The sequence below is a fragment of the Nicotiana sylvestris genome, chromosome 11, assembly GCF_000393655.2.
Source record: "Nicotiana sylvestris chromosome 11, ASM39365v2, whole genome shotgun sequence".
NCBI classification, from domain to species: Eukaryota; Viridiplantae; Streptophyta; class Magnoliopsida; order Solanales; family Solanaceae; genus Nicotiana; species Nicotiana sylvestris.
In genome coordinates, this window is record NC_091067.1 from 25,456,700 (window position 1) to 25,483,416 (window position 26,717).

The 26,717-nt window shown below is 41.7% G+C and overlaps 1 protein-coding gene across 1 annotated transcript; it reads right to left on the reverse strand.

Annotated features, from left to right (window-relative positions):
- Window positions 1–1,241: 1,241 nt before the first annotated feature.
- LOC138880839 (uncharacterized) lies at window positions 1,242–3,307 on the reverse strand. Its single transcript, XM_070161018.1, has 3 exons — window positions 2,781–3,307; window positions 1,857–2,121; window positions 1,242–1,763 (listed from the first exon to the last, which is right to left on the reverse strand). The coding sequence occupies exons 1-3, from the start codon at window positions 3,305–3,307 to the stop codon at window positions 1,242–1,244; spliced, it is 1,314 nt and encodes a 437-aa protein (XP_070017119.1).
- Between the last annotated feature and the right edge of the window lie 23,410 nt (window positions 3,308–26,717).

The window sequence follows — 26,717 nt, forward strand, 5'->3', positions numbered from 1 at the left end:
AAATGATGATTTTGGGAACAATTATTGAGTTTTTCTTGCTAAAATAACGCAATAAATTGATTTAAAAATCCTTAAAATTAAGAGAAAAAATATTAAAACCTTGGGACATACTTATATATGCATATTCATGCTGTTTTGAAAGTATTTTGCATATTAAAAATATATTGAAAAAAATTGGGTATCAACAATCATCACACTCTATTTTTTGAATTATTATTTCAGAATTAGATTGACTTTTAAGACTAGGCGGAAGATTCTCCATGCATATCATGTCATTGAAACCAGCATAAAAAGAACTGTACAGAGAAGAAAATAAAAACAAAAATAAAAATATCAGGAATGATGGAAAAGGGAAATTGCATTTCATTGAAAATAAAGGATAATAAGGTTTGTACATCAACAAGCGGAAAACAAAAGTTTGGGTTACACCCTGGAATGACCCAGCTAGAAAGGAAAACAAAACAAACTACCAAGACTCCTTCCGGGTAGGGAGAGGAGTAGCCTTCCAATTGCTAACCTTTGCATTCAGCCCGACGAAGTGCACGTCCGCTTTGCTAGAACCTTCTCCAACCTTCACCATGTTCACATCATCAAACAACCTCTGGAACCTTCTAATTAACTCCTCATCAATGTTAACCACAGAACTTGGAACTGTCGTCACTGGGTGTTTCCTGGCACCGGGCTTGACAAAAGACCTAGAGAGATGCGGAATAGGCTTTGGAAGTACCCACGCCTTCTGTTTCAACCTTTTAGCCCTTTTCACATCTGCCTCTGTAGGTTTGAATCCAAGACCGAACGTACCCAAATTCTTACGGAGGGACACCGGTTGTACGATACCCTAGAGAGATGCACCCAGACCTTTACCGGGCATAAAGCCATTTTTCAGCATTTCAAAGGCCACTATGACTGATGTGGAGGTTATCTTTGGGTTTGGAACGCATTTCCCTTCTGGAATCTTCTCTTCCGACACTATTTCAAAAACTTGATAGACCCAAGTCCATTTGTCATCTTCAAACTCAATGAACGGTATAGAGGCATCACTGTGAGCACACAAGTTATCTTCACCATGCACGACGATCTCTTGTCTATCCCATTCGAACTTGACCATCTGGTGCAGAGTGGAGGAGACTACTTTGGCGGCATAAATCCAAGGTTGACCTAACAACAAATTGTAGAGATGGCTACGTCCAGCACTTGGAACTCCATGGTAAATTCCACCGGTCTTATTGTCAACTCAAGTACTATTCACCAACTGAACCTTTCCCCCCACCGTCAAATCCCCGAACGCAGATGTTGTTCTTGTGAATCCTCTCATCATCCACTTTCAACTTGTTCAAAGTAGAGAGTGGGCATATGTTTGCACTGGATCCATTGTCAACTAATACCTTAGTAACCACAAAATCTTCACATTTTACCGTAAGATAGAGAGCTTTGTTGTGTTTAGTACCTTCCACAGGCAACTCATCATCAGAGAAGGTGACCCTGTTCACCTCAAATATTTTGTTGGCGATCTTTTCTAGATGGTTTACTGAAATTTTTTCGGGAACATGAGCCTTGTTCAGAATTTTCATCAAGGCCCGATGATGCTCGTTTGAGTGAATTAACAATGACAACAATGAAATCTGAGCAGGCATCTTTCTCAACTGCTCCACGATGGAATAATCTTGTACCTTTATTTTTCTCAGAAACTCCTCTACCTCTTCTTCAATCACTGCTTTCTTCACCAGAACTGGTTTATCTATGGATGTTTTAGCTTTCCTTAACTATTCTGAGGCAAAATATCTCCCTGAACGAGTTAATCACTGGGCCTCATTGACTTCTTCTTTCACTTCCTTTCCCTTATAGGTCACTATCACCCGTTCATAGTTCCATGGGATGGCCTTGATGCTGATTACCGGCAGCTGGGTTACAGGCTTGATGATGACAGGATCCGTACGGGCACCTTCTACAATTATGAAAGGCTTGTTTGCCACTCCTGGCACAACCACTTTTGACTTTTCTTGCTTCACCGCAACATCACTAGGGGATCCTTCCTTGACTAACACAGATGATTCACCATTTGCCTTGGTCAACTTGTTCACTGATCCTTCAACTGTTGATTTTTTAACTGGCTTGACCTCACTAGACTAAATCATCATGACAGTCTGTGAAAGCTTCTTGGGATCCCCTCCCTTATGTACTATCTCGATCATGTTTGTTTCCTGGTGGGTTGGCAATGGGTTCTGGTTGATGTTGAGTGCCTCTAGAGTTTGGACTTCAATCCGGTTTGTGTCAATGAGCTCCTATATGGCATTTTTTAGGTGCCAGCACTTCTCTATATCATGCTCTGAAGTACCAGAACAATATTCACAGCTCACAGAGTAATCAAGATTCTTTGGGGGAGGGTTTGACAATTTCGACTTAATTGGCCTCAGCATATCCAACTGCCTCAATCTATGGAATAAATTGGTATAAGATTCTCCCAATGGGGTGAAGGTTTTCTTTCACTGCAACCTCTCATTTTTGAATGCTAGATTGGGTCGGAAATCGGGGCCGGTAGGGTTTCGGTAGGCTCGTGAGGGTGGGTAAGCATTTCGTGGAGCTGGATAGGTGTTCTTTGGGGCTAGGCACGCCATTATGCGTAGGTAGGAGGTTGAGTATATGTTTGGGCGTGGTGAACAGAAACATGAGGTTCTGGTGACGGGAAGTAGTATTGGGGTGGATTATATGAGGTTTGAGTGTAGGTTTGATGATGGGGTCGAGGCTGGGTATATTGATGTGACGGGCCCCTGGGTTCAAACCATGATCCTGAATCAATTGTTGCCACATCTTCTTTCTTCTTCTTTCCAATCACTCCCCTAATACCATTCTGAATAGCTTGGGTAGTTGCTTTGATAGCCGAGTAACTCATGATTTTACTTGATTTAAGCTCCTTTTCCACCATGCCACCCATCTTCACTACCTCGTTGAACGATTTGCCTATGGTCGATATCAAATGGCCAAAGTAAGTGGGCTCTAGAGCCTGCAGAAAGTACTCCACCATTTCGCTTTCCTCCATCGGGGGGTTAACTCTTGCCACTTGTTCTCTCCAGTGAAAGCCATATTCTCTGAAACTTTCACTGGGCTTCTTCTCAATCTTAGTTAAAGACAAACGATCTGGAACAATCTCAATGTTGTACTGGAAATGACGGGAGAATGCTTGGGCCAAATCATCCCAGGTACACCATCTGTTGTGATCCTGATGAGTGTACCACTGCAATGTCGAACCACTCAAACTCTGGCTAAAGTATGCCATCAATAGCTCATCTTTCCTACCGGCTCCTCTCATTTTACTGCAGAATCACCTCAAGTGGGCGACTTGATCTCCGTGCCCATCATACAAATCAAACTTCGGCATCTTAAATCCCACAGACAACTGAACATCGGGAAATAGACATAAATCCTTGTAGGCTACGCTCACCTGGCCTCCCAATCCCTGCATGTTTCTGAATGGCTGCTCCAGACTTCTAACCTTCCTGAACATCTCCTCCTGCTCTAGGTTCTTAGGTGGTTTCTTAGTCTCAACAGGGAAATCGAAACATGGGGTATAGGAGTAAGGCTCTGGGGCCTTGAAAGTAGGCTCTGGAGGATAGTATTGGTTATCTTGGGTCTGGAATAAAGTCTCACTGGAGAATCGATGGAGTGTCGCGGGTGGGGGTGCCACGAAAACAAGGGTGGCTGGTGGAGGAGGGTATGAGACTGGTTTGGGTGGTGGTGCTTGTGGTGTTTCGGAGGTGGTGCCCTAGTAGTGGTGGTAAATAGGGAAGTCTGGAGATGAATCAACAGTGGGAGGTTCTTGGGATTGATCCAAGGGCAGGACGAAAGCAGGGTTGGCGGGGTAGGATAGTGGTGGATGCCCTTTTGCCCATGCCTGGTACATCTCTGCCATCTGGTGTTTCAACTTATACAACTCCTCTTTCAAGTTAGCATCAGACTCTTCCCCCTCCCTTGATGGATCAATAACACTTGCATCTAGTTCTTGGTTAGCCATGATCAACTTGTCTTTGGACCTGGTGTTATATGGATGAGTTGCTAGAATGCCAAACAAACTAACCACCTACCTGGACTTGATGACAACAACAAACTTGTTAACGATTAGTGCTTAATAGATAGGCAACCGCACATTGGGAATGCAACACACCTAAGCAGTTAACCATTTTCTATTATGTATTTGATCGGTTGCTTGCGTCATCCCGACTTTCCCTAATTTCCATTTTACAACTTCTCTCTTTTTCATTCCTGCTTTTCTTTTGCTTGATTCTTGCTTTTCTTTATTCTCTCATCTTCCTCTCTTGTTTTGCCATTATTTCTTTCCCGCAATTCTCTTGTTTTCTCTCCTTTTTTTTTCCATTTCACGGTTATGATCGAATCATTTGGGGATTGCCTATGTATCATGACACCGCATGAATCAGACCAAGCGTAGTTCTAGGGGATAAGCATAAAAATCAAAAAACATTTGGAGTTTTCAAATTTTTTATAAAAAAATGTTTTGATTACAATGACTCATCCTACTGAATTTAATCATTAAAACTAATAGACTCGAAAAAAGGGACTAACAGACTCCAACAAAAAGATGAAAATACAGACCCAAAAATAGAATAACAGACTCCAACAAAGAAAATGAAAATACAGACTCGAATAAAAATCATGAATATATCAATGCCTTAACTGCTCCAGGGGCCCGCGGGACATCAAGTCGGTCTCGCTATGGGCCTATGTGCAAGATCCCTTTGAAGGCTCTCTAGGTCACTCATTATTTGATGAACTAAGGTCATTACTGCGACAAAAAAGGTGGTTCTGGTCATGTCTTCACATTCATGTCACTTCATGACGATGTAGTCAGCAATTGCTCTAACCTTCTCCCTGATGATACCCTTTTCTTGGAGCAAACACGCTATTTGCTAAGTCCTAGCTTCTAGAACCTGGGCACTTGCTTGGCCATCTCATTTTCGAGGGTAGTTAGCCTTTTCTTTAAATTGGTAACTATTCCCTCATATCTCCTTTTTAACTGCCGGACAAACTCTGCTCGCCCCTCTGCGTTCTTCGCTAACTGTGCCCGGGCTTTCGCCAGATTACCCTCGGATTTTTCCAGATCATCCTCACACTCAACTATTTTCCTCTTGAGACTATTTATGAGTCTTTCATCCTTTCGTCTACTTTCCTGATTCTCAAGAGCTATTTTCATTTTTTGGATCTGTGCTCGAACGACCATGTTTTCTTGAGCCAATTTCTTCTTCTCCCCTTTATCGACAGCGGCCTGTACACTTTTGTCAAATTTAAGATCTTGAATCTGTCCCTCCAATTTGCTTATGGTGGCTCTGTAGTTTGCCTCTTTTGCCAACAAATCCCATTGCTCCTGTGCTCCATCAGTGAATTGTTGGACATGGAGCCTTTTTGCGGGCCGTTTGGGCTCTAGATGGATTTGAGACCTCTTACCGTACCAAGTTGTGTAACTAGGCTCCAACTCGGCTTTGGATAGGTCTCTTACCTGAGTCTTTGGCTCTAAGAACCTACATTGATGCCAAATCCGACACACCCTTTCTTTCGGGAAAGCAACTTTTGGTTCCAGTTCGATGACCTGCCGACTCAAATCCTCATCATGTGGGATGGTCTGGTACCTGCCTAACTTGCATAAAACTCTGTGCAAGGCATAAGTTTGAATGCTCCGGAGACCCATCAATAGAAGAAAACACACCTCAACTGATATATAAATGACTTCACTGACCGAGAGCCACCCGAATGTCCATTCAATCTTGTTTGCAGTCAGGGAGCTCAAGTGTGCAAACCATGCTTCCGTACCATCCGGGAACTCATAGCCCTCCACCCGTTGTTCATGTTTTTCAATGCATTCAAGAACGGTCATGCCACAGTTCATGTACCTCGGATGGTGGCAAAGGTGTTCCTCCATCCAGAGTTGTATAAGCATATTGCATCCTTCAAAAAACTTTCCCCATTCTCGGTAGACAGTTAGAGCTCAGTAAATCTCTGCCAAGATCATCATTGCTATAATGGTGTCATTTGCCTTTTTAGTCATGAAGTCGGCTATTCCCACGAGCCCCAATTCTATGTTTCCATCCTTTCTTGGACAAATCAAAACACCCAAGAATGCCACTATAAAATCCAATCCCCGCCGAGCTTCCCACTTGTCTTTGTTTCCCGAATGAGTAAGACCGGTATCTGGCATCTTAAAACCATGAGGATTCATGTAACGTCGGTACAAGAAATAGAATGTGCATAACCCCTTAGCCAAGTTTCCGTCTTGAACTTCCCGATTGATGCTTTGTAGATCCAGGAACTTATGGGGAGTCACTGTTCTAGGTGTCACAGGGTATTGATTTCTGAGATTTTCACTAAAACCAGTGTAGCCTGCTATTTCCTTCAGCGTAGGAGTTAGCTCAAAATCAGCAAAATGGAACACATTATGTGCTGGGTCCCAGAAGGGTATCAAAGCCTCAATTATATCCTTCCTCGGCTTTATCTTCAGAAGCCCAACAAGACCACCCAAAGCTTTTATTACAGTTTTTCTGCTGACTTCTCCCAAATCATTCCACCACATATGTAGTTCTAACGGGATTTCCTCGTCGACTGTGAAAGGTTCATTTTCAATTGTGCTCATCTTGCATATTTATTTAAGGTGATTGATTAAACGACTGTGGTTTACTTTGACTCAAGAGAAAAACACTCATTTTCACAAAATTTAGAACAAAACATTCTTGCAAATACAACCCTTCAGCACCTCAAGCTAATAATAAAAAAATAAAAAAAATTAGGGCTGTTTTTGTTAATCAACCAAAATTTTGAAAAAGGACCCTAGGTGGCTATTTTTGCAAAACAGCCTTCCGGCGCCTTTTGGGGCATTTTTTGGCTATTTTGGACAAGAATGGCGCCACCTAATTTATTTATGACAAAACAACGACACTTCACATTTTTTTGGGTTATTTTTGCAAAAGGAGTTGGACCCGATGAGGGTTGCCTACGTATCCCACATCCTGTGAGAATCAAACTTGCGTAGTTCGGGAAGTTTTGAAAAAACAATACCAAATATTTTTCAAAACAAATTTTCTTTCTTTTTTTTTCAAAATTTCGGCAGAGTTTCGGTACTTTTGGACATCGGGTTTTTCAAAACGGGTAATTATCTCCCTCAACCCTCAAATTGATTTTTTCCCCAACTTTTCTCCATTATTCATAAGTCGGTCAACATGCAATCCGAAGCAAATAAATGCACAAGTAACAAGTAGAATGCATCAGGATGGTCTTTCATTTCGGGTACACCTGTCCTAGACAGACCCAACCCTTGTGTTGAGTTTCCAAAGTCAAATGCGCGTGATACAAACAAGAGTTCCTACTAGGGATCCGGTATGAGGCTATGTTATTGTAGGTTTAAAAACCTGGGTTTATTTGTTCTAGACCTGGCTTACCCGAGCGGACAGCTCGAGCTAAGGGGGGCAGCGTACTGGGAATACAGAAGCTTCACGGGCTTTGCAACTTGTCCGAACCTCGTTCTAAAATTGGGATATGACTCTAATAGAAGAGAAGTCACACGAAGTACACACTTCCCAGATGATTAAGAAGACTCAGGGAGATGAGGGTTTCGTATCAATTTATATATAGTTCAACAATATCAAAGCGGTAAAAAGCAACATTTTGCACATTAGGCCCAAGCATGTAAATAAAATCAGATAATAAATACAGCCAAATATAATAATTATTCTAAGCTCGAATTCTTGAACCCTGAACCAGAGATTCTGGGTTCTTGTCCCCAGCAGAGTCGCCAGAGCTGTCACACCTCCTTTTCCCTACCCTTGGATGGGTATAAGGGAGTTTTTCCAATTTAAGTGACATTATTCGAAACAAGATTATTATTTAAAAATCAGAGTCGCCACTTGGGATAATTTATGGTGTCCCAAGTCACCAGTTTAGAATCCCGAATCGAGGAAAATTGACTCTGTTTTACAGTCCGCAAACATAAAAATCTTGGTAAGAAAGTATGTTAACCCGGGAGAAGGTGTTAGGCATTCCCAAGTTCCATGGTTTTAGCACGGTCGCTCAACTGTTAATATTGGCCTATTTATCTGATTAATCACATGTTTAAAACCTAATGTGCATTCTAGCTTTTGAAATCACTTTTAATTATTTTAAAACGCTTTTAGGAAGATTCAACGCCATTTTAAACATGTCTTGAACCACGCCACATGAAATGCACCCGCGGTTAACGACACGTTCTATTTAACGTTGCTAAGAATTGAAATTGGGTCACATGAAATGTACACCCGAAGTTATTAATTAAAAGAAAATCAATTTAAATAGTGTGCTTAAAGCAACTACGAAATTTCATATTAATAACTAGTTTGCGAGGGCTATGGAAAATTCAATTGATGGCACACCCCGATTTTTAGAGAGTTAGTAATAATTACATGATGGCCATAGGTTATAAATTTATTTGGCATGGCACGCCTCAAATTATTCTTAAAAGATTTCTTGATCTAATCTTCGAGGCCATAAGTTGTAGGTTTTGCTAATACGGCGTACCTCGATCTAATTAAAGGAGTCTAATTAATTGATTAAAAGACTAAGGAAATTCTAATTTATTTTTTAAGCTAATGTTCAAACTAAACCTAATAATTAAAGGATTGGTGTTGAAAGAAATCGGGCATTTGGTTGTTTGAAGGGCCCAAGTTGGCAGCAAGCCCAATTGCCTTTTGAAAGTTTACATGTCAAAACACGAAAGGGGAATCGGGCTCGCATGAAGCCTAGAATGCTCAAATGAACGTCAAAGAGGCATTGGGCACAACTGGGCCAACGCCAAAGGCCCAGTTACGTGATTCAGTATGGTCAATTGAGCAAAATTACAATCCTTCATGAAAACTTGAGATAAAAATGACTACTGACAAACTCTTGCAAATTTTAAACAGATGCAAAGCATATTTTTAATGCCAAGTCACATTCTATAATAAAATACATCCCTTAATGTTATAATAACTCATACATAATTATCTCATCATTTAAAATCTAATAGAATTCAGGACTTCAAACCAAACACTAGCATGGTTTCAAATAAAGAATACATTTATTAATATAGGCTCAGCTCTATCTAATTCCAAACATCGGATCCAATTCCAAATAACCTTAAACAAGTATTGAATTGTCAAATGCATACATTCAACTACCCATAACAACATTTGACTTCTAATACAACCTATTTGGACATTGTTTATGCAGTCACATGAAATCTCTTCCAAAATACACATAACATGGGACTGGAACTCATCCTTCAAAATGACAAACAAACCTCAAAGCCATTAAAAATGTTCAGATCCTCATTTCAATGAATAATAAACAATGAGCTGATTGTACTATGACTTTAAACAAGACTGCTATATAAACTCACTACTCTCAACATGCGTTTTTGAACATATACCATAGAACAAACTCCATTCACAAAAGAAACATCAGAGCAAACTTAAACATAATAAACAAAGAGATGGACAAGGAAAAATGGGATAAAATCTGGATAGCCTAAAAGAGACATGAAAAATAAAACTCCAAAACAAAAGGATCCTCATTGACTTCAGCAGAACATGTATCTTCCATACAACACATATTCAAGCCTTATTTGCCATTCATGGTTCAAAAGAATACCTGGAATGATAAGAACAAACAACAGAGCTTCTCATCAAAGCAATAACAGTAGCCACAACATTCGATCAGCAGTAAACAACAAATTTAAACAGCTAATACCATCGTTTGAACCCAAGAGAATAGCAGTATGCTTGAACTTTTAAAATTCCCAGAAATATGAAAAGGCAAAACTATAATGGAACCGTGATTGTGAGATTTTTCTCCTTTCTTTCTAATTTTCAAAGCTTTTTTCAGTGAGTAACTATCTTTCAGCCGTTTCTAACTTTTCAGACTTTTTAATCTCTAAAATCTGCCTTGGCTATGAAGGAACATGCCTTTTATAGAAAGCTTCTAGGGCAGCATAATTGGTTCTGCCATTTAACCATTACCCCTTCCCCAATTTCCAATTTGTTCACTTTAGACCCTGATTTTCTAGTTTGCTTGCTAAGTCAGTCCCAAGCCCCACTTTCCTAGAAGTTTCCCAATCAGTTAATGAAGATTCCCTTATCCAAACTCCCCAAATTACCCCTCGAATTCCATTATTAACCTTCTTAGTCTGAGACAAAGTAGGCTACTTGAATCCCAATCCTGGGCCTAAACCAATGGGCTTTAATGCCCCATGTTTGGACCGCCATAAATCCCAAACATGATCCCAAATCAGTAAGGTAATGAAACAAATCGAGTAAAATACAAAAAACTCAAAATAATCAGTAGAACCCAACATGATGAACCCAAACCCAATGACTAATTCAGCTAGGAAGAAAAAGAATAAAACAGAAGCATAGTAGAATTGGGCATACTGGTACCATTTACAGATTTAACGGAACTCTGATTTAAACAAAGAAAACAAGAGGAACTTGACCTACTATTTTGAATAAACCGTGGCAGCAATAAATGAATGAAGGAATGGTAAGAAGAAGAGGTGAAATCAGAAGCGGGAGGAAAACAAAGTTAAAGAATAAAAGGGTATACAATCAAAAAAAGAAAACATGCACTATCTTACTAGAAACACATGAGTGAGGTTTGTTTTGGCAAGATTTGTCGGTCTTTGGCCTTGCATGGGGCTGATGGACTTCGAATCAAGTTGAAATCCATGCTAATCACTCATCCTCGAAGAGCATAATCGACTGGAATAGGTCCCGACTCATTATCGTCCCATGAAAACTGCTTCTACTTGGAAAACGGGCAAAATTAAGGTTTCGAATTTGGGCATCAGATTTGGGATTTGAGAGTAAGAGTGGGGATTTTGGGGATATTAGTGTTAGATTCGTGTTCCATGGGGTGTGGGGATTGTGTGGTTAAGTTTTGAGAGGATTTGGAAGCCGGCGCCGGCCGGAGATGGTGAAGGATTTCAAGGGCGGCGCTAGGGTTAGAGGTCTGATGAGGAAGATGAAGTGGAAATGATCGAGTCCTAGGTTGTTTGGACATTTTTAAATGAATTCAATGAGGCTTCTCTGGCGGTTGGATGATGAAAGACGAAGGGCCAGGATCTGTTCAAACCAAACAAACTCAAAACAATGTCGTTTGGTTAAGCTGTGAAGACTGGACCGAGTAAAGGCGTAGGTTTGGGCCGGATTTTGAACGGGTCTTGGGAAATTTTAATTGGGTTGGCTGAATTGGCCCAAAAGTCAACCTTCTTATTTGAATCTTTTCCTTTTCTTTTAATTTTCAATTTTTCTTTTCTTTTCCAAATTAATTTAAGACCTAAATTAACTCTTAAAACTAAATTAATTTTTCAAATTAAGCTAATTACTAGCCATAGTATTTACAAAAATTAAATAACTCCTAAATTAAAAGAAAAATTATAAAATTCAAAATTAAAAAGTTAAAATGCAAAGTGAGTTATTTTTTATAATTTTTTATTTTTCTATAAAACAAATGATTACTGATTAATTCTAAAAATATAAAAACAAATCCTAAATGCAATGCATGACATTTTTTGGTATTTGTTTTCATGGTTTAGATAAAAATTAAACATGCGCAGAAATTCAAATAATTAAGAAAATTCTACAAAAATTCCTAATATGGCAAATAATTAACATAAAACCTATTTTCTCCGGATTTTATAGGAGTAATTCATATAGGGCAAAAATCACGTGCTCACAGGTAACATAAGTACAACAGCTCAGTAAGTAACAAGTCCAAACTATGGACTGAGAGATAGTGACGAACTCAACCTCCTCAAAGATAACAGAAATAACGTACAGAAACGTAGGCATGCTTTCAGCTAAATAGATAGTTCAAAACAGGGAATAGAGTAGATATGAACATGGTAAAGAAATGAGACTGTGCTACATCTATATGTCAGTGCACATGTTGTATGGAATGCACCATGCTGAGTGCCTCATGTGCCCACAATCTCAAATGATCATCCACTCAGTACCAGTGACGGACCCAGAATTTTATACAAGCGGGTTCAGTCAAAGAGCATAGTAGCCACTAATATAAGCGGTATCGGTTAATACAATTTGCTCACTACTCAATTTTGTTCATCATGTGACCTCAAAATAAAGTCATTGACGCTATTTTTTAATCAAAGTTGAATTTTTTAAAAAAAAATATTTACTTTTAATTTTAGAATTCTATCTATATATATTAACAAATTTAACTTCAATAAATTTATAAATTTATTGACTTTAAAAAAAATGTAACCAACTTAAAAATCTTATAATTGTAAGAAATTTAACATTATAAGTATTTACAAACAAAATAAAAATAAAAATGGAATTATAAACTAAGCTAATTGATACAAACATTAAAGTAAAAGAGATTATACACCAAACTAGAACTTTCAATATAATACAAATAAGCAATAACAAATATAAACTAAACTCATTAAATTAAACAACTACAAATAATCTCAGCAAAGTAAAATAGAGTTTAATAAGAACAACTATAATGGATATAAGCTGAGAAAAGAAGGTATAAAGAATTTGATGGACATAGGCTTATGGAATAAAGCTGCAATATGCAAGCTATTGTGGAATCTATGCAAGAAGAAGGACAAAATGTGGGTGCAGTGAGTCCATGTGTACTATAAGAAATATAATCCAGGGTGGGGAGATGAGCCAAAACAAGTATCTTGGGTGATTCAGAAGATTTTTAAAGCCAAATAATACTTTGAAGAAGCTGGGTATACAGAGGAAGATGTGCTTAGACTGGAAACATTCCCGATCAAAACTATGTATTTGAAGCAAAGAGGACAATTTAGCAAAGTTTCATGGAGAATACTCATTTGTAACTACAGTGGACTACCTAAGTGGATATTCATCATGTTTCTGGCTGCTCATAGGAGACTTCAAACAAGAGACAGATTGAGAAGATGGGACTGTGTAGAAGATGATATTTGTCCACTATGCAATACAGAAGTAGAGACTACTGATCATCTCTTCTTTACATGTTCATTCTATACACAAATATGGACTGCTATGCTGTAATGGGTGAGGATCTATAGACAGGTGATGACATGGGAGTGTAAGCACGTGATTTTTGCTTTACGAGCAACCGCTCCAAAAGAAAATTCAAAATATATATGTGTGCGTCGTCCGTGTTAGGTTGTGATTTAACTTACTTAAACATTTTTATTTTTATGATAATTATGTTGAAGTGCTATATTGTTATTTGTTTTAATTTCATTGGTTTTATTAGTTATTTTTATTTTTATTTTTCTTTAAATTGGAAAACAAAAGAAAGTTGAAATCGGTTGGGCCCAAATAAATGAAACAAAAACAGGCCCAAACCATCACTCAGCCCAGTCCAGACCAGGCCTGCCCAGGCACCTCCTGAAACGACGTCGTTTCGGGCAAATCAATCTGAGCCGTCCGTCCCAGCCGATCTAACGGTTCATGACCTCTTTCAGCGACCCATGTTCAAACCCGACCCAAATAACCAGCCTGACCCAACCCCTCACTTAAACCAAACGACCCCGTTTAACTACCAAACGACCCCGTCTCATTTCCCACCCTCAGATCCAAGCCGTTGAGATCATATGATCTAACGGCTCAGATCCGATCAACCTCCCCATATATAAACTCAGCCCTTACCCCGCACCCCCTATACCAACCCCACCCTTCATCGTCCCCAAACTCAAACCTGAAACCCCCCGAACCCTAGCAGCCGCCCTAGTCTCCTTCGCCATTAAAGCCGGCGGCACGAACGCCGGTGACCACCCCCTGAACACCCTAAGACCCCCTCACTCCCCTGAACACGAATCCACTAACCACGAACCTCGAATCATCTCCTATCGTCTCGAATCTGGATTTGAAGATTCGAGACAAAACTCGATCTACACCAAACCTCACCATCTTTGTATCAGCCACTCCCCTAACCTTCCTCGTGACCAAACCAAGCTTGGTTTGGTCCGAATCTACCCACAACTCCTTAAAAATTAGATCTGAAAATCCAGAACTTGAAACACATGCACCTGGGGAATCCGGCCAGTCTTGACAAGGGTTTGAGGTCTAATAGACCTTAATCAAGGTGTTCTCATGTGAGAACACCCTGATTAAAGTTTGTTCGGCCTCAAAAGTTCGAAGTTGAATCTGATTTGGGTCCGTTTTGATTTCAAACTCTTTTGGTAAGTTTTCCTTTCTTTTGTTTTAGTTCTAATTAAGTTGTCAGCATGTTTCGTGGTGTTTGTTTGTTATGTTGTTATTTTTATTTCGGATTTCTTCCATCTCTGTTAAAGGCCTTTTATTTGGTCGATTGTCTTCTGTTTGTTCTGAATACTCTCTGTGATAAACATGATCGTCAGTTAGATTAATCGTCAAATGAACTAATTCATATAGGCCCAGTAATTTAACAAAAGTTGTCTGATACCCCTTAGGTCCCTGAACGTATTGTTTATGCGAGCGACTGATTATTACCTGCTATAATTAGTATAGTCGACTCGATAAATGTCGTCGATTAGTTTTCTATAACTAATGAATCGAATGAGCTAATAATGTCGCATGACTAATGAGCCTGTATTGTGATTTGAATGTTGGGCATTACCCATGAATGGTAGTTTGTAACTACATTGTAAACAATTAAAGGCCAGGTTGGGGCAGTTCTGAAATCGAATGTTCAAAGCCCAAAGTGCCCTGATGCTGCAATAGGCAGGGCAGTAATAATCCAGGGTTAACAAGGGCATTCTGGGGTGTTGAAAAAGACAGAAAAGATTAGTATAAATGGGCTGACAAGTAGGGTACTAATTTAGGATTAAACTAATACCAATGGGGAACAAGACACAAGGGTATGGGGCTTAAAATGAATAAACAAATGAGCCCATAATTCTGGATTAAACAAAAACCAGGCGTGGGGAATAAAGGGGGCTGACACCAAAAGATGTTTAGGCATGGGCTTTAAGGGGTATGGGCAGACTGCAAGTTGCAGATGGGGGGGGGCAGCCTAGCTGCACTTAGTCTTTGGCTTATAAATAGGCCATTCGAAAACAAAAAGAGGGCTGGACTTTTAGTCTTCAGAAAGAGAAAAAAACAAAAGGCTGGAAAATTTTTAGTCTGAGGAGAGGTCTTGTGAGTTTAAAGAAAAAGACTGAAAACATAAGTTAATTTCCAGTAAACACTGTAACCAAACACTGTCTGAAAAGTTGTATAAGAGTTCATATTGGTCAAGCTGTCTCGGCCAAGTTCTGTGGTTTGCATTGACTGAGCTGCTTGTGATTGTTGAACTGTTGGTGTTGCTGCATTGAATACTCTGGTATTGCTGTTGTTTCATCACTCTTTCCTGGGATTGCTCATTTGGTGCTCGACTATTTGCTGGTTTTCTTTGTTCTGGGAAATATTGCTGGTTGTTTGTGGGCTGTGGAAAACATTTGTGGTTGTTGGATTGTTGCTGTGTTATTGCTGTTTATCTGCTGTTGTTGTATTTGCCGCATACCCCTCAGCTGACAATTCTCCTTCTTCTTCTGCTTTGCTATACCAGGTACGCGATTAACAGTGCCAATGTAACTTGAGAGTTTAAGCATGAATATAAAAGAGAAGAGCTGAAGTTGTTTATTTCGTACATAGACTGTTATATTGAACCTCATTTAATGTATAATAGTTTACATTCTTGTTTAGATACTGAAGGTAGCCTGTGTGCCCAGTAGATATCAATATATGGTGATTGAATGTTAGTTTGTATATGTAGGCTGATAGATAAAAGGGTCCCCAAAGCAGTAGGTTGTATCTTAGGTTTTATAAGGTTAGCATGGCTTTAAATACATAGAACTATCCATGTTAGTTAATTTTGTGTCCTTTTGATAAATTGTCCCCCTATAATTGGCAAACCATTGCCTTAAAATAAACGGCGCAAGCCTGCACTCCTCAACCTCACAAGGGTCGAGCCCAGGTCGAGGACAGATCAGGCAGGCCCGCATCGAGCGAGCAGTGGCCCAGGTCTGGCCAACCGCGCGTGGGTTGGATTTGGGCCCAGGATTATTTGTTTGGCCGACTGTGCACGCAGCTTCGGTCCCGACTTGTTGTTAAGCATTTCCGAATTCCATTACAAACAACTTGCAAGCATGTAATTAATTAGGACTATCCACCGTTTTCAATTGATAGAGACGAACACGACAAGAAACGTAGTTGCTATAGGATATCCTTTTAAAATAAGAACGAGATGAGCCTCGATGAAAATAAACAAAACACGCAGATGCGGGGCCCTTGTTTAATGTAAATTATTGAAGCATTTAGTTTCCAGGACGGGTTGTTTAGCAAATCTCACAACCCTCCTAAAATAACAACACGTTAGTCTCTTTAGGACACGCTTTAATAAACCTTACCTTCCTAAACTCGGGTGCACATTTATGTGACCCAAATCCAAATCTCGACGGATTCGAAATGTGTTTCTAATCACGGGTACATTGATTGTGACGTGGTTCGAGATGCGTGTCCATGACGTTGCAAATTCATTTTTTGAAAAAAAATAATAAGAATGAGATGAGCCTCGCCAAATAAAATACAATTGCGGGGCCCTCAGTAAATATTTGCTTTTAAAAATTATTTAGACTTCGGGATGGACCATTTAGTAAAATTCCACGGTCTTACCCAAAATAAATACGCTAGTCGCTTTAGGCGCGCCTTTAACAATTTAATTTCCTTAAACTCGGGTGCACATTGATGTGACCCAAATCCAAATCTCAACGGAGTCAAAGTGTGTCGACGACCGCGGGTACATTGATTGTAACGCGGTTCGAGATACATTTTCACAACGTTGCAATTCTTGATAAAAACAGTAAATGATAAAAGCGGTTAAAAGTTAAATTTTGCACATAAGTTCAGACTTGTATAAAATCAGATAATCAAGCCGAATATAACAGTTGAGCGACCGTGCTAGAACCACGGAACTCGGGAATGCCTAACACCTTCTCCCGGGTTAACAGAATTCCTTATCCGGATTTCTGGTACGCAGACTGTAATATGGAGTCATCATTTTCCTCGCTTCGGGATTAAAATTGGTGACTTGGGACACCCTAAATCTCCCAAGTGGCGACTCTGAAATAAATAAACAAATCCCGTTTCGATTGTCCTTTAATTGGAAAAAACTCCCCTGTGCCCCCGCGGGCGCGGAAAAAGGAGGTGTGACAGCTCTGGCGACTCTGCTGGGGATTTTTTACCCAGAACCACTGGTTCAGGGTTAAGAATTCGAGCTTAGAATAATTGTTATTATTTGGCTTTATTTATTATCTGATTATTACATGTTCTGAGCCTAATGTGCTAAATGCTGCTTTTACCGCTTTGATATTATTTGAACTGTATATAAACTGTGCCGAAACCTTTCTCTTCTTACCTCCGGGGATGTGCTCACTGGTTGAGACTCCCTATTCTGTTAGTGTCATACCCTAAATAAAAAGAGGCTCGGAAAGTTTCTAAGCCGGCTGGCCTTTTGGTTCCCGGAAAGGAGCTCCTTCCTCAGCTCGAGTTGTCCGCTCGGGTACACTGTCTAGAACACCGACCCAGGTTTTGAACATAGAATAACGTGACTTCATGCCGGATCCCTAGTAGGAACGCTTATTTGCATCATGTTGCATATGACTTAGGGGACTCAACACAGGGGTTGGGTCCGTCTAGGACTAGCAACCTGATATGAAAAGACCATTCTGATGCATCCTATTGTTTTCCGTACATTTATTTGTCTCATGCCCGCATGCTGACCGGTGTTTGGAATATTGTGAAAAAAAAAGAGGAAATAACGGTTAGGAATTGATTGTTTATTGTTGAAAAAAAGAAAAAACAAATACTGTCAAAACTCTGCCAAAATTTTGAAAAAAAAAGTCGTTGTTCTGTTTTTCAAAAAAATAAAATATCAATAGAAATATAGAATTTGTCTTGTCATAAAAATTAAAAAAAAAAAGAGATCTTATTTTTAAAATGGTTATTTTATGAAAATAATAATAAAAAGAGTCTTGTGTTGTCTTTACTTTTATTATTTGTTGCAAATATATGTATATATATATATATATATATATGAAAAGTTCAAAAGTTTTGCTTTACTTCAAAATGTATATATATCTTTATTTGTGGCAAAAGTATTTGTCTTGCTAAAGGTCTAGAAAAGTCCTTTCAGGCTCCCAGTGTTCGAAACAAAAATCTAAAATATTTTCCGTTATTGACTTCTTTAGAAAGTTTTTATATATATATACGAAAATTCACAAAAAATCGCATATATTTTTGTTTTATCAGGATAAGTGTCGTTGTTAAAATCTTATTAATAAATGTGCAGAATGAGCACGATTCCGAATGAACCCTTTTCAATCATGAATAAAATTCCCCTCCAATTGCGGCTCTGGTGGAATGATTTGGGCAAAGAAGGGCATGACGAAATCAAGAAGTATCTGAAAGGCCTCACGAGTTTGTTGGATATCAGGCCACGAGGAGATATCATAAGGGCACTAGTCCCCCACTGGGATCCTGCGCACAATGTCTTCCGTTTCTCAGATTTTGAACTTACCCCAACTTTAGAAGAAATAGCAGGGTATATCGGCAGCGCTGAGACTCCTTTGAGGCACAAATATCTGATTGCTCCAAGAGCTGTAGCAATACACCGGTTCCTGGACTCCTTAAAGATAGTCAGAACAATTCATAACCCTGACTTGGCAAAAGGTTTTTGCAGCATGAGTTTCATATATCAAAGATATGGTCACATAGGAGGATTCGACAAGCCAGAAAACCAGTTGTGCAGCAAAGGTAATCGCCAAAAGTGGGAAGAACATAGACGGATTGCTTTCATAATAACTTTCTTAGGACTACTAGTATTCCCAAGAAAAGACGGGAATATTGACATAAAGATAGCAGGGGTCGTCAGTACGTTGCTCACACAGAGTGATAGTACGTTGGCGCCCATGATAGTATCTGATATATTCCGGGCACTCACTTCTTGCAAAGCCGGAGGAAGCTTTTTCGAGGGTTGCAATTTGTTGTTGCAAATGTGGATGACCGAACACCTATGTCACCGAGCCCAGTTTCTGAGCCATGGATCCGCTGGAAAGACCTGCATAGAAGGAGTTCTATACCAAAGTTAATGAAACCTACCTACCAGAAGGAGTCACAGCATGGACCTCATATTTCCATACCCTCAACGCCAGTCAAATACAATGGGCGCTAGGATGGTTATCGATCGACGAAGTCATATACATGCCAGCAGCTAGGCCCCATTTTCTCTTAATGGGACTTAAGAGCATTCAACCATACGCACCGCATCGGGTTTTAAGGCAACTTGGGAGGTATCAGATAGTGCCGAAAGATGAGGATCTGAGCATCCAGGTAATCGAGATCAGTCCCGACGGCCAGTTTCCTGAAGCAAGGGTTCGTCAAATTTGGAGCCAATGTCAATACTTAGAAGCAAATACTTGTGTAATGAATCGGGCAAAAGGGGAAGTTTCGCCCGGGTATCAGGCCTGGTACAAAGGGGAGACATCATCTGGAAGACCGACCAAAAGACCTCACCTGCAAGAATTTGCCAAATCTTCACAAGAACAGTGGGGCTGGTTGGCCAAAGAGCAGGAATATCTTGTCAAAGCAGGCAAACTGAAGCAACAAGTTCAGGATATGAGGTTTGAGTGCCAATTACAGTCTGCCGCCCACGAGGGAGAAAAGAACAGGTTAATCAGAGAAGGCGAGGTCCTCAAAGCTCAGATCCAGAGAATGAAAAAAGAGGCTAATAGCCAGTTGAGAAGCCGGGCAGATAAAAGATTGATAGCAGGGTTAAAGGATCAGGTTGCGGAATGCCAGGAAGATTTGGAAAAAGCCAGGGCCAGCACGGCAAAATTGCGAACCAAGTGGGCAAAAGGTGCGATGGCTCGGAGGCAGCACCTGCAACGAGTCATAAGGGAGTATGAACTGAGCGTCGGGACATTAAGGGAAACGAATGCCTCTCTTCGAGAAAGGATCCTCAAGCGAACACGAGATGCCCAAGCCGACAGAAGGCAATGTTGCGATGCAATGACCAGAATGGAAAGGCAAATGGAGATGTTCCAGGATCAGCTTGCCAACAATGCGCAAACACTGGGATTGAAGAACCAACAGATAAGGCATTTGTTCACAGAAAGGGACAACATTCGGGGAAAGATCGACGAGATTGGGCATTACATCTACATGAGATGCCTGGCATGCGAGCAAAAGCCTCGAAAGACCCTCCTTGTTTCCATCATGGGTTGCGTCCACCGAATCATGAATGAGTTGAAAAACCTGCAGAGGGACCTCACACCAAGGGCCGCGGAAAGGCCGAATGATGCCTCGCGGGTCCCTAAGTTGGAAAATTAATCTTTGGTTGAGTCCTGTTTATTTGGCTTTGTCGTTTTTCCATATGTTATTTTCCTTTCTTTTAGTCAAAACGGGTTAAGAACTGTGGAGTCTGTACTATTGCTATTCCTTGCTTGATGTAATTTGTAATAGCAAAATTTTGAGAATGAATTTAATGATTTCACAAGAATTGTGTGTTTCTTTACTTTAAGGCAGAACTACGCCTGGTCTGATTCACGCGGGGACGTGATACGTAGGCAATCCCCATAAGATTCGACCGCTTTTAATAAATAAAAATAAAAATACAAAATAAAACACAGGGTTTCCCAAAGTACTTTAAAAAGGGATGAATGAGCAAACCGGGATGACGTATGTTGTTTGAGGCAAAGCATGTAGAAACGATTAACTGCCTAGGTGCATTGCATCCTCTATGTGTTATGATCAAATCTGTTAAGCTCTAACACTAACAAAGTTTGTTGTTGTCTGATATCAGACAGTTAGTTGTTAAAGAATTCTGGCAACACATTCATACCAAACCAGATCCAAAGGACCGGTAGCAACAAGCATGACTACTTCAGAGAATAGTAATGAGGAAGAAAGGCCGATGAGCCAGTTGCTAAAAGAGGCAATGGAAAAGATTGAAAGGATGGGACTAGAGATGCATGCAATGCAGCTAGCCCTGGCCAAAACACAAAAGAGTCCTGAAAACACTGGGACACGTGCCGGAGTACCCTCACTCTGGCCCTTCCACAAGCCGCCCAAATCCCCTCTATCATCAAGAAAGAAGCCCTCATGATTCCCAAGCTCCACCACCCCATCAACCTCTCCCAACACCCAATATTCCCATTTTTGTGGGACCTGCATCAGCCCCTTTGCAGCGAACGACCAGTGAGCCATTGTTTCAGGCTCACGATACACAATACTATCCCCCTGAGCCTACATTCCACGCACCGGAACCACAGGCTTACAATCCCCATTTGGAAGTACCGGCAGAGGTTGAGAAGCCGATTAAGGCCCCTGAACAGGATGAAGTGTTGAGAAAGTTCAAAAGCCTGGAGCAATCCTTCAGGAACTTACACGGGCTGGGCAATCAAGTCAGCGTGGCATACAAAGATCTGTGCCCTTTCCCAGATGTCCAACTCCCGGCTGGGTTCAAGATGCCCAAGTTTGATTTATATGAAGGGCACGGTGATCCCATGGCACATTTGCGGGGATTCTGTAGCAAAATGAGAGGGGCAGGAGGCAAGGATGAGCTTTTGATAGCTTATTTCGGCCAAAGTCTGAGCGGATCTGCACTGGAATGGTATACCAGGCAGGATTTCAGCAGGTGGTACACGTGGGATGACCTGGCGCAGGCTTTTGCAGGTCATTTCCAATACAATCTGGAGATAGTCCCTGACCGTCTCACGTTATTGAGAACTGGGAAGAAACCCGGGGAAAGTTTTCGCGAGTTCGGGTTCCGCTGGAGAGAACAAGCAGCTAGGGTCGATCCTCCCATGAGAGAGGGAGAGATGGTAGACTACTTTTTGCAGACATTGGATCCAACCTACTTTGGTCACTTGGTGACAACGGTTGGAAAATCTTTCAACGAGGTGGTCAAAATAGGGGTCATGATAGAAGAAGGTTTGAGGTCGGACAAGATCTTAAACTATTCGGCACTTAAGGCCACAACCCAGGCTATTCAAAGCGGCACGGGAGGTGCGCTAAGAAGAAAGAAAGAAGAGGTTGCCACGATCGAGGCAGGCAGTTGGCCCAGGGCTGGCAGGCCACACTACAACCAACCCAGGCCTCACAGGTCAAACTACCCATACAACCCACCACAAAATTTCTATCCACCTCGAGAACCACATTGTTCCGTACACCAAGCCCAGGTATACACTCAGCCTCCGGTTCGCCCACAATGGCGCGCACCGGCTCCCCAGAACATATATGCACCACCACAAAACACTTACCCTCCACCAAGGGCATATAGAAATCCTTCAGGGGCAGGTTTCCGGGGAAATCCAGATGCCAGAAATGACAGGTTGCGGAAGCAAAGAACCTTCACCGAACTGGGAGAAACCTACACCGCTGTGTTCCACAAGCTGCGGCAATTGGGTTTGGTTAGTCCTGTCCATACTCGGGAACCAAATCCCCCGCCTCAGAATTTGGATCGTTCAATCAGTTGTGAATACTGTTCAGGGATGCTCGGGCACGATACCGAGAAGTGCTGGAAGTTAAGGCATGCCATACAGGATCTTATTGACACCAATAAGATCGAGGTCCAGACACCGGAGGCTCCTAACATCAACCAAAACCCACTGCCAGCGCACCACGAAACTCACATGATTGAGTTGGTGTGTGAGGGAGGAGAATTAAGAAAACCCTCACAAACAGTGATGATGATCCAAGCTGCCCCAAAAGAAGTCTTAACCGGTGGAGGAACAAAGGTACAGTCGCAGGGAGAAGGCGTCAAGCCGGTAGTAATATGGGGGAAGAACCCGTCCGTCATAACAAGCAAACCCGAGCCAAGCAAATTGGTAATACCAGGGATCCTGCCCACACCGGCAGTCATGTTGAAAGGGGTATGTAGAGAACGGGTGACCATAAAGCCGGTGGTCCAACTGCCAATGCTTGACAGCAGGGCTGTGCCCTGGAAATATGAAAAAGCAGTGGTGACGTACCAAGGAAAACAGGTGGAAGAAGTCAGTTGTGAAGCGCAAGGGCTGACTCGATCAGGTCGATGTTTTGCTCCGGTGGAGTTAAGAAAAACCAACCCAGTGGCAACCAAGAAGCCAGTGTCAGAAGAAGAGGCTGAAGACTTCCTGAGGAAGATGAAAGTACAAGACTATTCTGTGGTTGAGCAGCTGAGAAAAACACCTGCCCAGATCTCACTATTGTCATTACTCCTCCATTCCGAGGAACATCGTCGGGCCCTGTTAAAGATATTGAACGAGGCCCATGTACCCAGTGAGATTTCTGTAAACCACCTGGAAACCATTGCTAGCAAGATTTTCGAGGTGAACAGAGTGACATTCTCAGATGATGACCTGCCGGTGGAAGGTACGGAGCATAACAAAGCTCTATACCTAGCTGTCAAATGTGAAGACTCGGTGGTAACCCGAGTATTGGTGGATAACGGCTCAAGCGCCAATATTTGTCCATTATCCACCCTGGACCAGTTAAAGATTGACCGTGGAAGAATCCGGGAGAATAGCATCTGTGTCCGGGGGTTTGACGGAAACGGAACCGCCACTGTGGGGGATGTTGTACTTGAATTAACCATTGGTCCGGTCCTATTTACCATGGAATTCCAGGTGTTGGACGCCACGGTATCTTACAACTTGCTGTTAGGACGACCTTGGATTCATGCAGCTAAAGCGGTGCCTTCCACCCTACATCAGACAGTGAAGTTCGAGTGGGAAAGACAAGAGGTCGTGTTGCACGGCGAGGATACGACATGCACCATGGGCGGAACCATTGTGCCTTTCATAGAGACCACTGATGACAAGGGTCCCTGGGTCTACCAGATTCTCGATACAGGGTCGGCCAACAAAATTTCTGAAGGAGAAATCATCCCGCACCCTAGGGTGACTGCCGCAACAGTAATGATGGTATCAGAAATGCTGGGTAATGGGTTTGTGCCGGGAAAAGGCCTGGGAGTTGAACTTCAAGGGATAGTCCAACCTGTCTCCCTTCCTAAGAATCTGGAAACTTTCGGGTTGGGGTTCAAACCAACCGCAGCAGACAGGAAGCAAGCGCGAAAAATGAAGAAGATAGTCTGGTCCCTGCCTAAACCAGTGCCACGCCTCTCAAGGTCTTTTGTTAAAGCAAGTGCCAAGGGGTCAGCGATCCCAAAGATTCGAGGACCTTTGATCGGTATAAATGAAGACCTGAATCAGAGTTTTGAGAGGCTATTTGCGGATGTCAGTATGGTGGAAGCTGGAGAAGGTCCCAGCCGAGCAGAGATACAATTTGTGGGGCCTGAGGCCAAGACCAACAATTGGACGGTTACTCCTCTTCCTGTCCGAGGGGAGTCTTGGTAGTAGGCTTTGATTAATGTTTTGTTTGTTTGTTTGTTTGATCGGATTATTCAAGGGTGTAATCCCAACTTTACTTTCGTTTTGTAAAAGTGTGAACCCTTTTTATCCTGCAAATTTAATAAAGTTCTTTTCTTTTGTCCCATTTTAATTTCTTGTTTTGTTCTTTTTCTTTCTGAACAGTTCTCTTTTTACTGGTCCTAATGACATGGCATGCACAGCGGATCTTCGACCTAGTCTAATAAATCAATCTGAATCTGACTCAATGATACAAGAGGTCGTTTGTGATAATGAATCCGAATGTGACGAAGGGGAAGCCTTCGAAGAAATAAACCGAGAACTGTGCCAATTTGAAGAGAAACCCAAGCCTAACCTAAATGACACTGAGGCTGTGAACCTAGGAGACGCTGATAACATCCAAGAGACCAAAATTAGCATCCACATTGAGCCGAATGTCAAAGCAGAATTGATCGAAACTCTCAGGGAATTCAAAGATGTTTTTGCATGGTCATATGATGATATGCCTGGATTGAGCACCGATTTAGTGGTTCACAAATTGCCCACTGACCCGGCATACCCTCCGGTCAAGCAAAAACTAAGGAAATTTAAAACAGAAATGAGTGTAAAGATCAAAGAAGAGGTGATTAAGCAATTACAATCTAAGGTCATTCGGGTCACTCGGTATCCCGAGTGGCTGGCCAATGTGGTACCAGTCCCAAAGAAGGATGGAAAAATCAGGGTGTGCGTCGACTACCGCAACCTCAACAAAGCAAGTCCCAAGGACAATTTCCCGTTACCCAACATTCATATCCTGATCGATAATTGCGCTGGGCGCGAGATCGGATCCTTTGTGGATTGCTATGCGGGTTATCATCAGATCCTAATGGACGAAGAGGATGCTGAGAAGACAGCGTTTATTACGCCATGGGGAACCTACTGCTATCGGGTAATGCCGTTCGGGTTAAAGAACGCTGGGGCAACGTACATGCGAGCAATGACTGCTGTGTTTCATGACATGATACACAAAGAAATAGAAGTGTACGTCGATGATGTGATCATCAAATCTTGGCGTCAGGAGGACCATGTAGCAGACCTAAGGAGATTTTTCCAAAGACTCCGAAGGTATGATATCAAGCTTAACCCGGCCAAATGCGCATTCGGGGTTCCATCAGGAAAGTTGCTAGGATTCATCGTCAGTCGACGGGGGATTGAGTTAGACCCATCCAAAATTGAATCCATCCGAGACTTGCCACCGCCAAGGAACAAAACAGAGGTAATGAGTTTGCTGGGTAGACTCAATTACATCAGCAGGTTCATCGCTCAACTCACAGCAACTTGTGAGCCCATATTTCGGCTACTGAGAAAGGATGCTGCAGTAGGTTGGACGGCAGAGTGTCAGGAGGCTTTCGACCAAATCAAAGGGTATCTGTCTAATCCACCCGTATTGGTCCCGCCTAAGCCCGGGAAACCCCTAATCCTTTACCTGACGGTCTTGGAAAATTCATTTGGTTGTGTACTGGGGCAACATGATGACACAGGGAGGAAGGAGCAGGCCATCTACTATCTTAGCAAGAAATTCACAGTGCATGAGGTCAAGTACACTCAACTCGAGAAAACATGCTGCGCCCTAACTTGGGTAGCTCAGAAGTTGAAACATTACCTGTCTTCATATACTACTTATCTCATATCCCGCTTGGACCCATTGAAGTATATCTTTCAGAAACCTATGCCCACGGGGAGGTTGGCAAAATGGCAAATTCTGCTCACAGAGTTTGATATCATCTATGTGACGAGGACGGCCATGAAAGCCCAGGCGCTGGCAGACCATTTGGCAGAGAATCCCGTTGATGAAAAATACGAGCCCTTAAGAACGTATTTTCCTGACGAAGAGGTGATGCATACGAATGAGTTGGAATTACCCGAGGAACCGGGTTGGAAGCTTTTCTTCGATGGAGCTGCAAACGCAAAAGGGGTTGGAATAGGAGCAGTACTCATTTCTGAAACAGGACGGCATTATCCTGTTACGGCTCAACTACGCTTCTATTGCACCAACAATATGGCCGAATATGAGGCTTGCATTCTGGGTCTGCGCTTGGCTGCTGACATGGGTGTCCAAGACGTCTTGGTCTTGGGAGATTCGGACCTCTTGGTACATCAAATTCAGGGTGAATGGGAAACACGAGATCTAAAGCTCATACCATACCGACAATGCTTGCATGATCTGAGCAAGAAATTTCGATCGGTAAAGTTCAAACACATCCCGAGAGTTCACAATGAGGTTGCGGATGCCTTAGCCACCTTAGCATCAATGCTGCACCACCCTGACAAAATGTATGTTGAT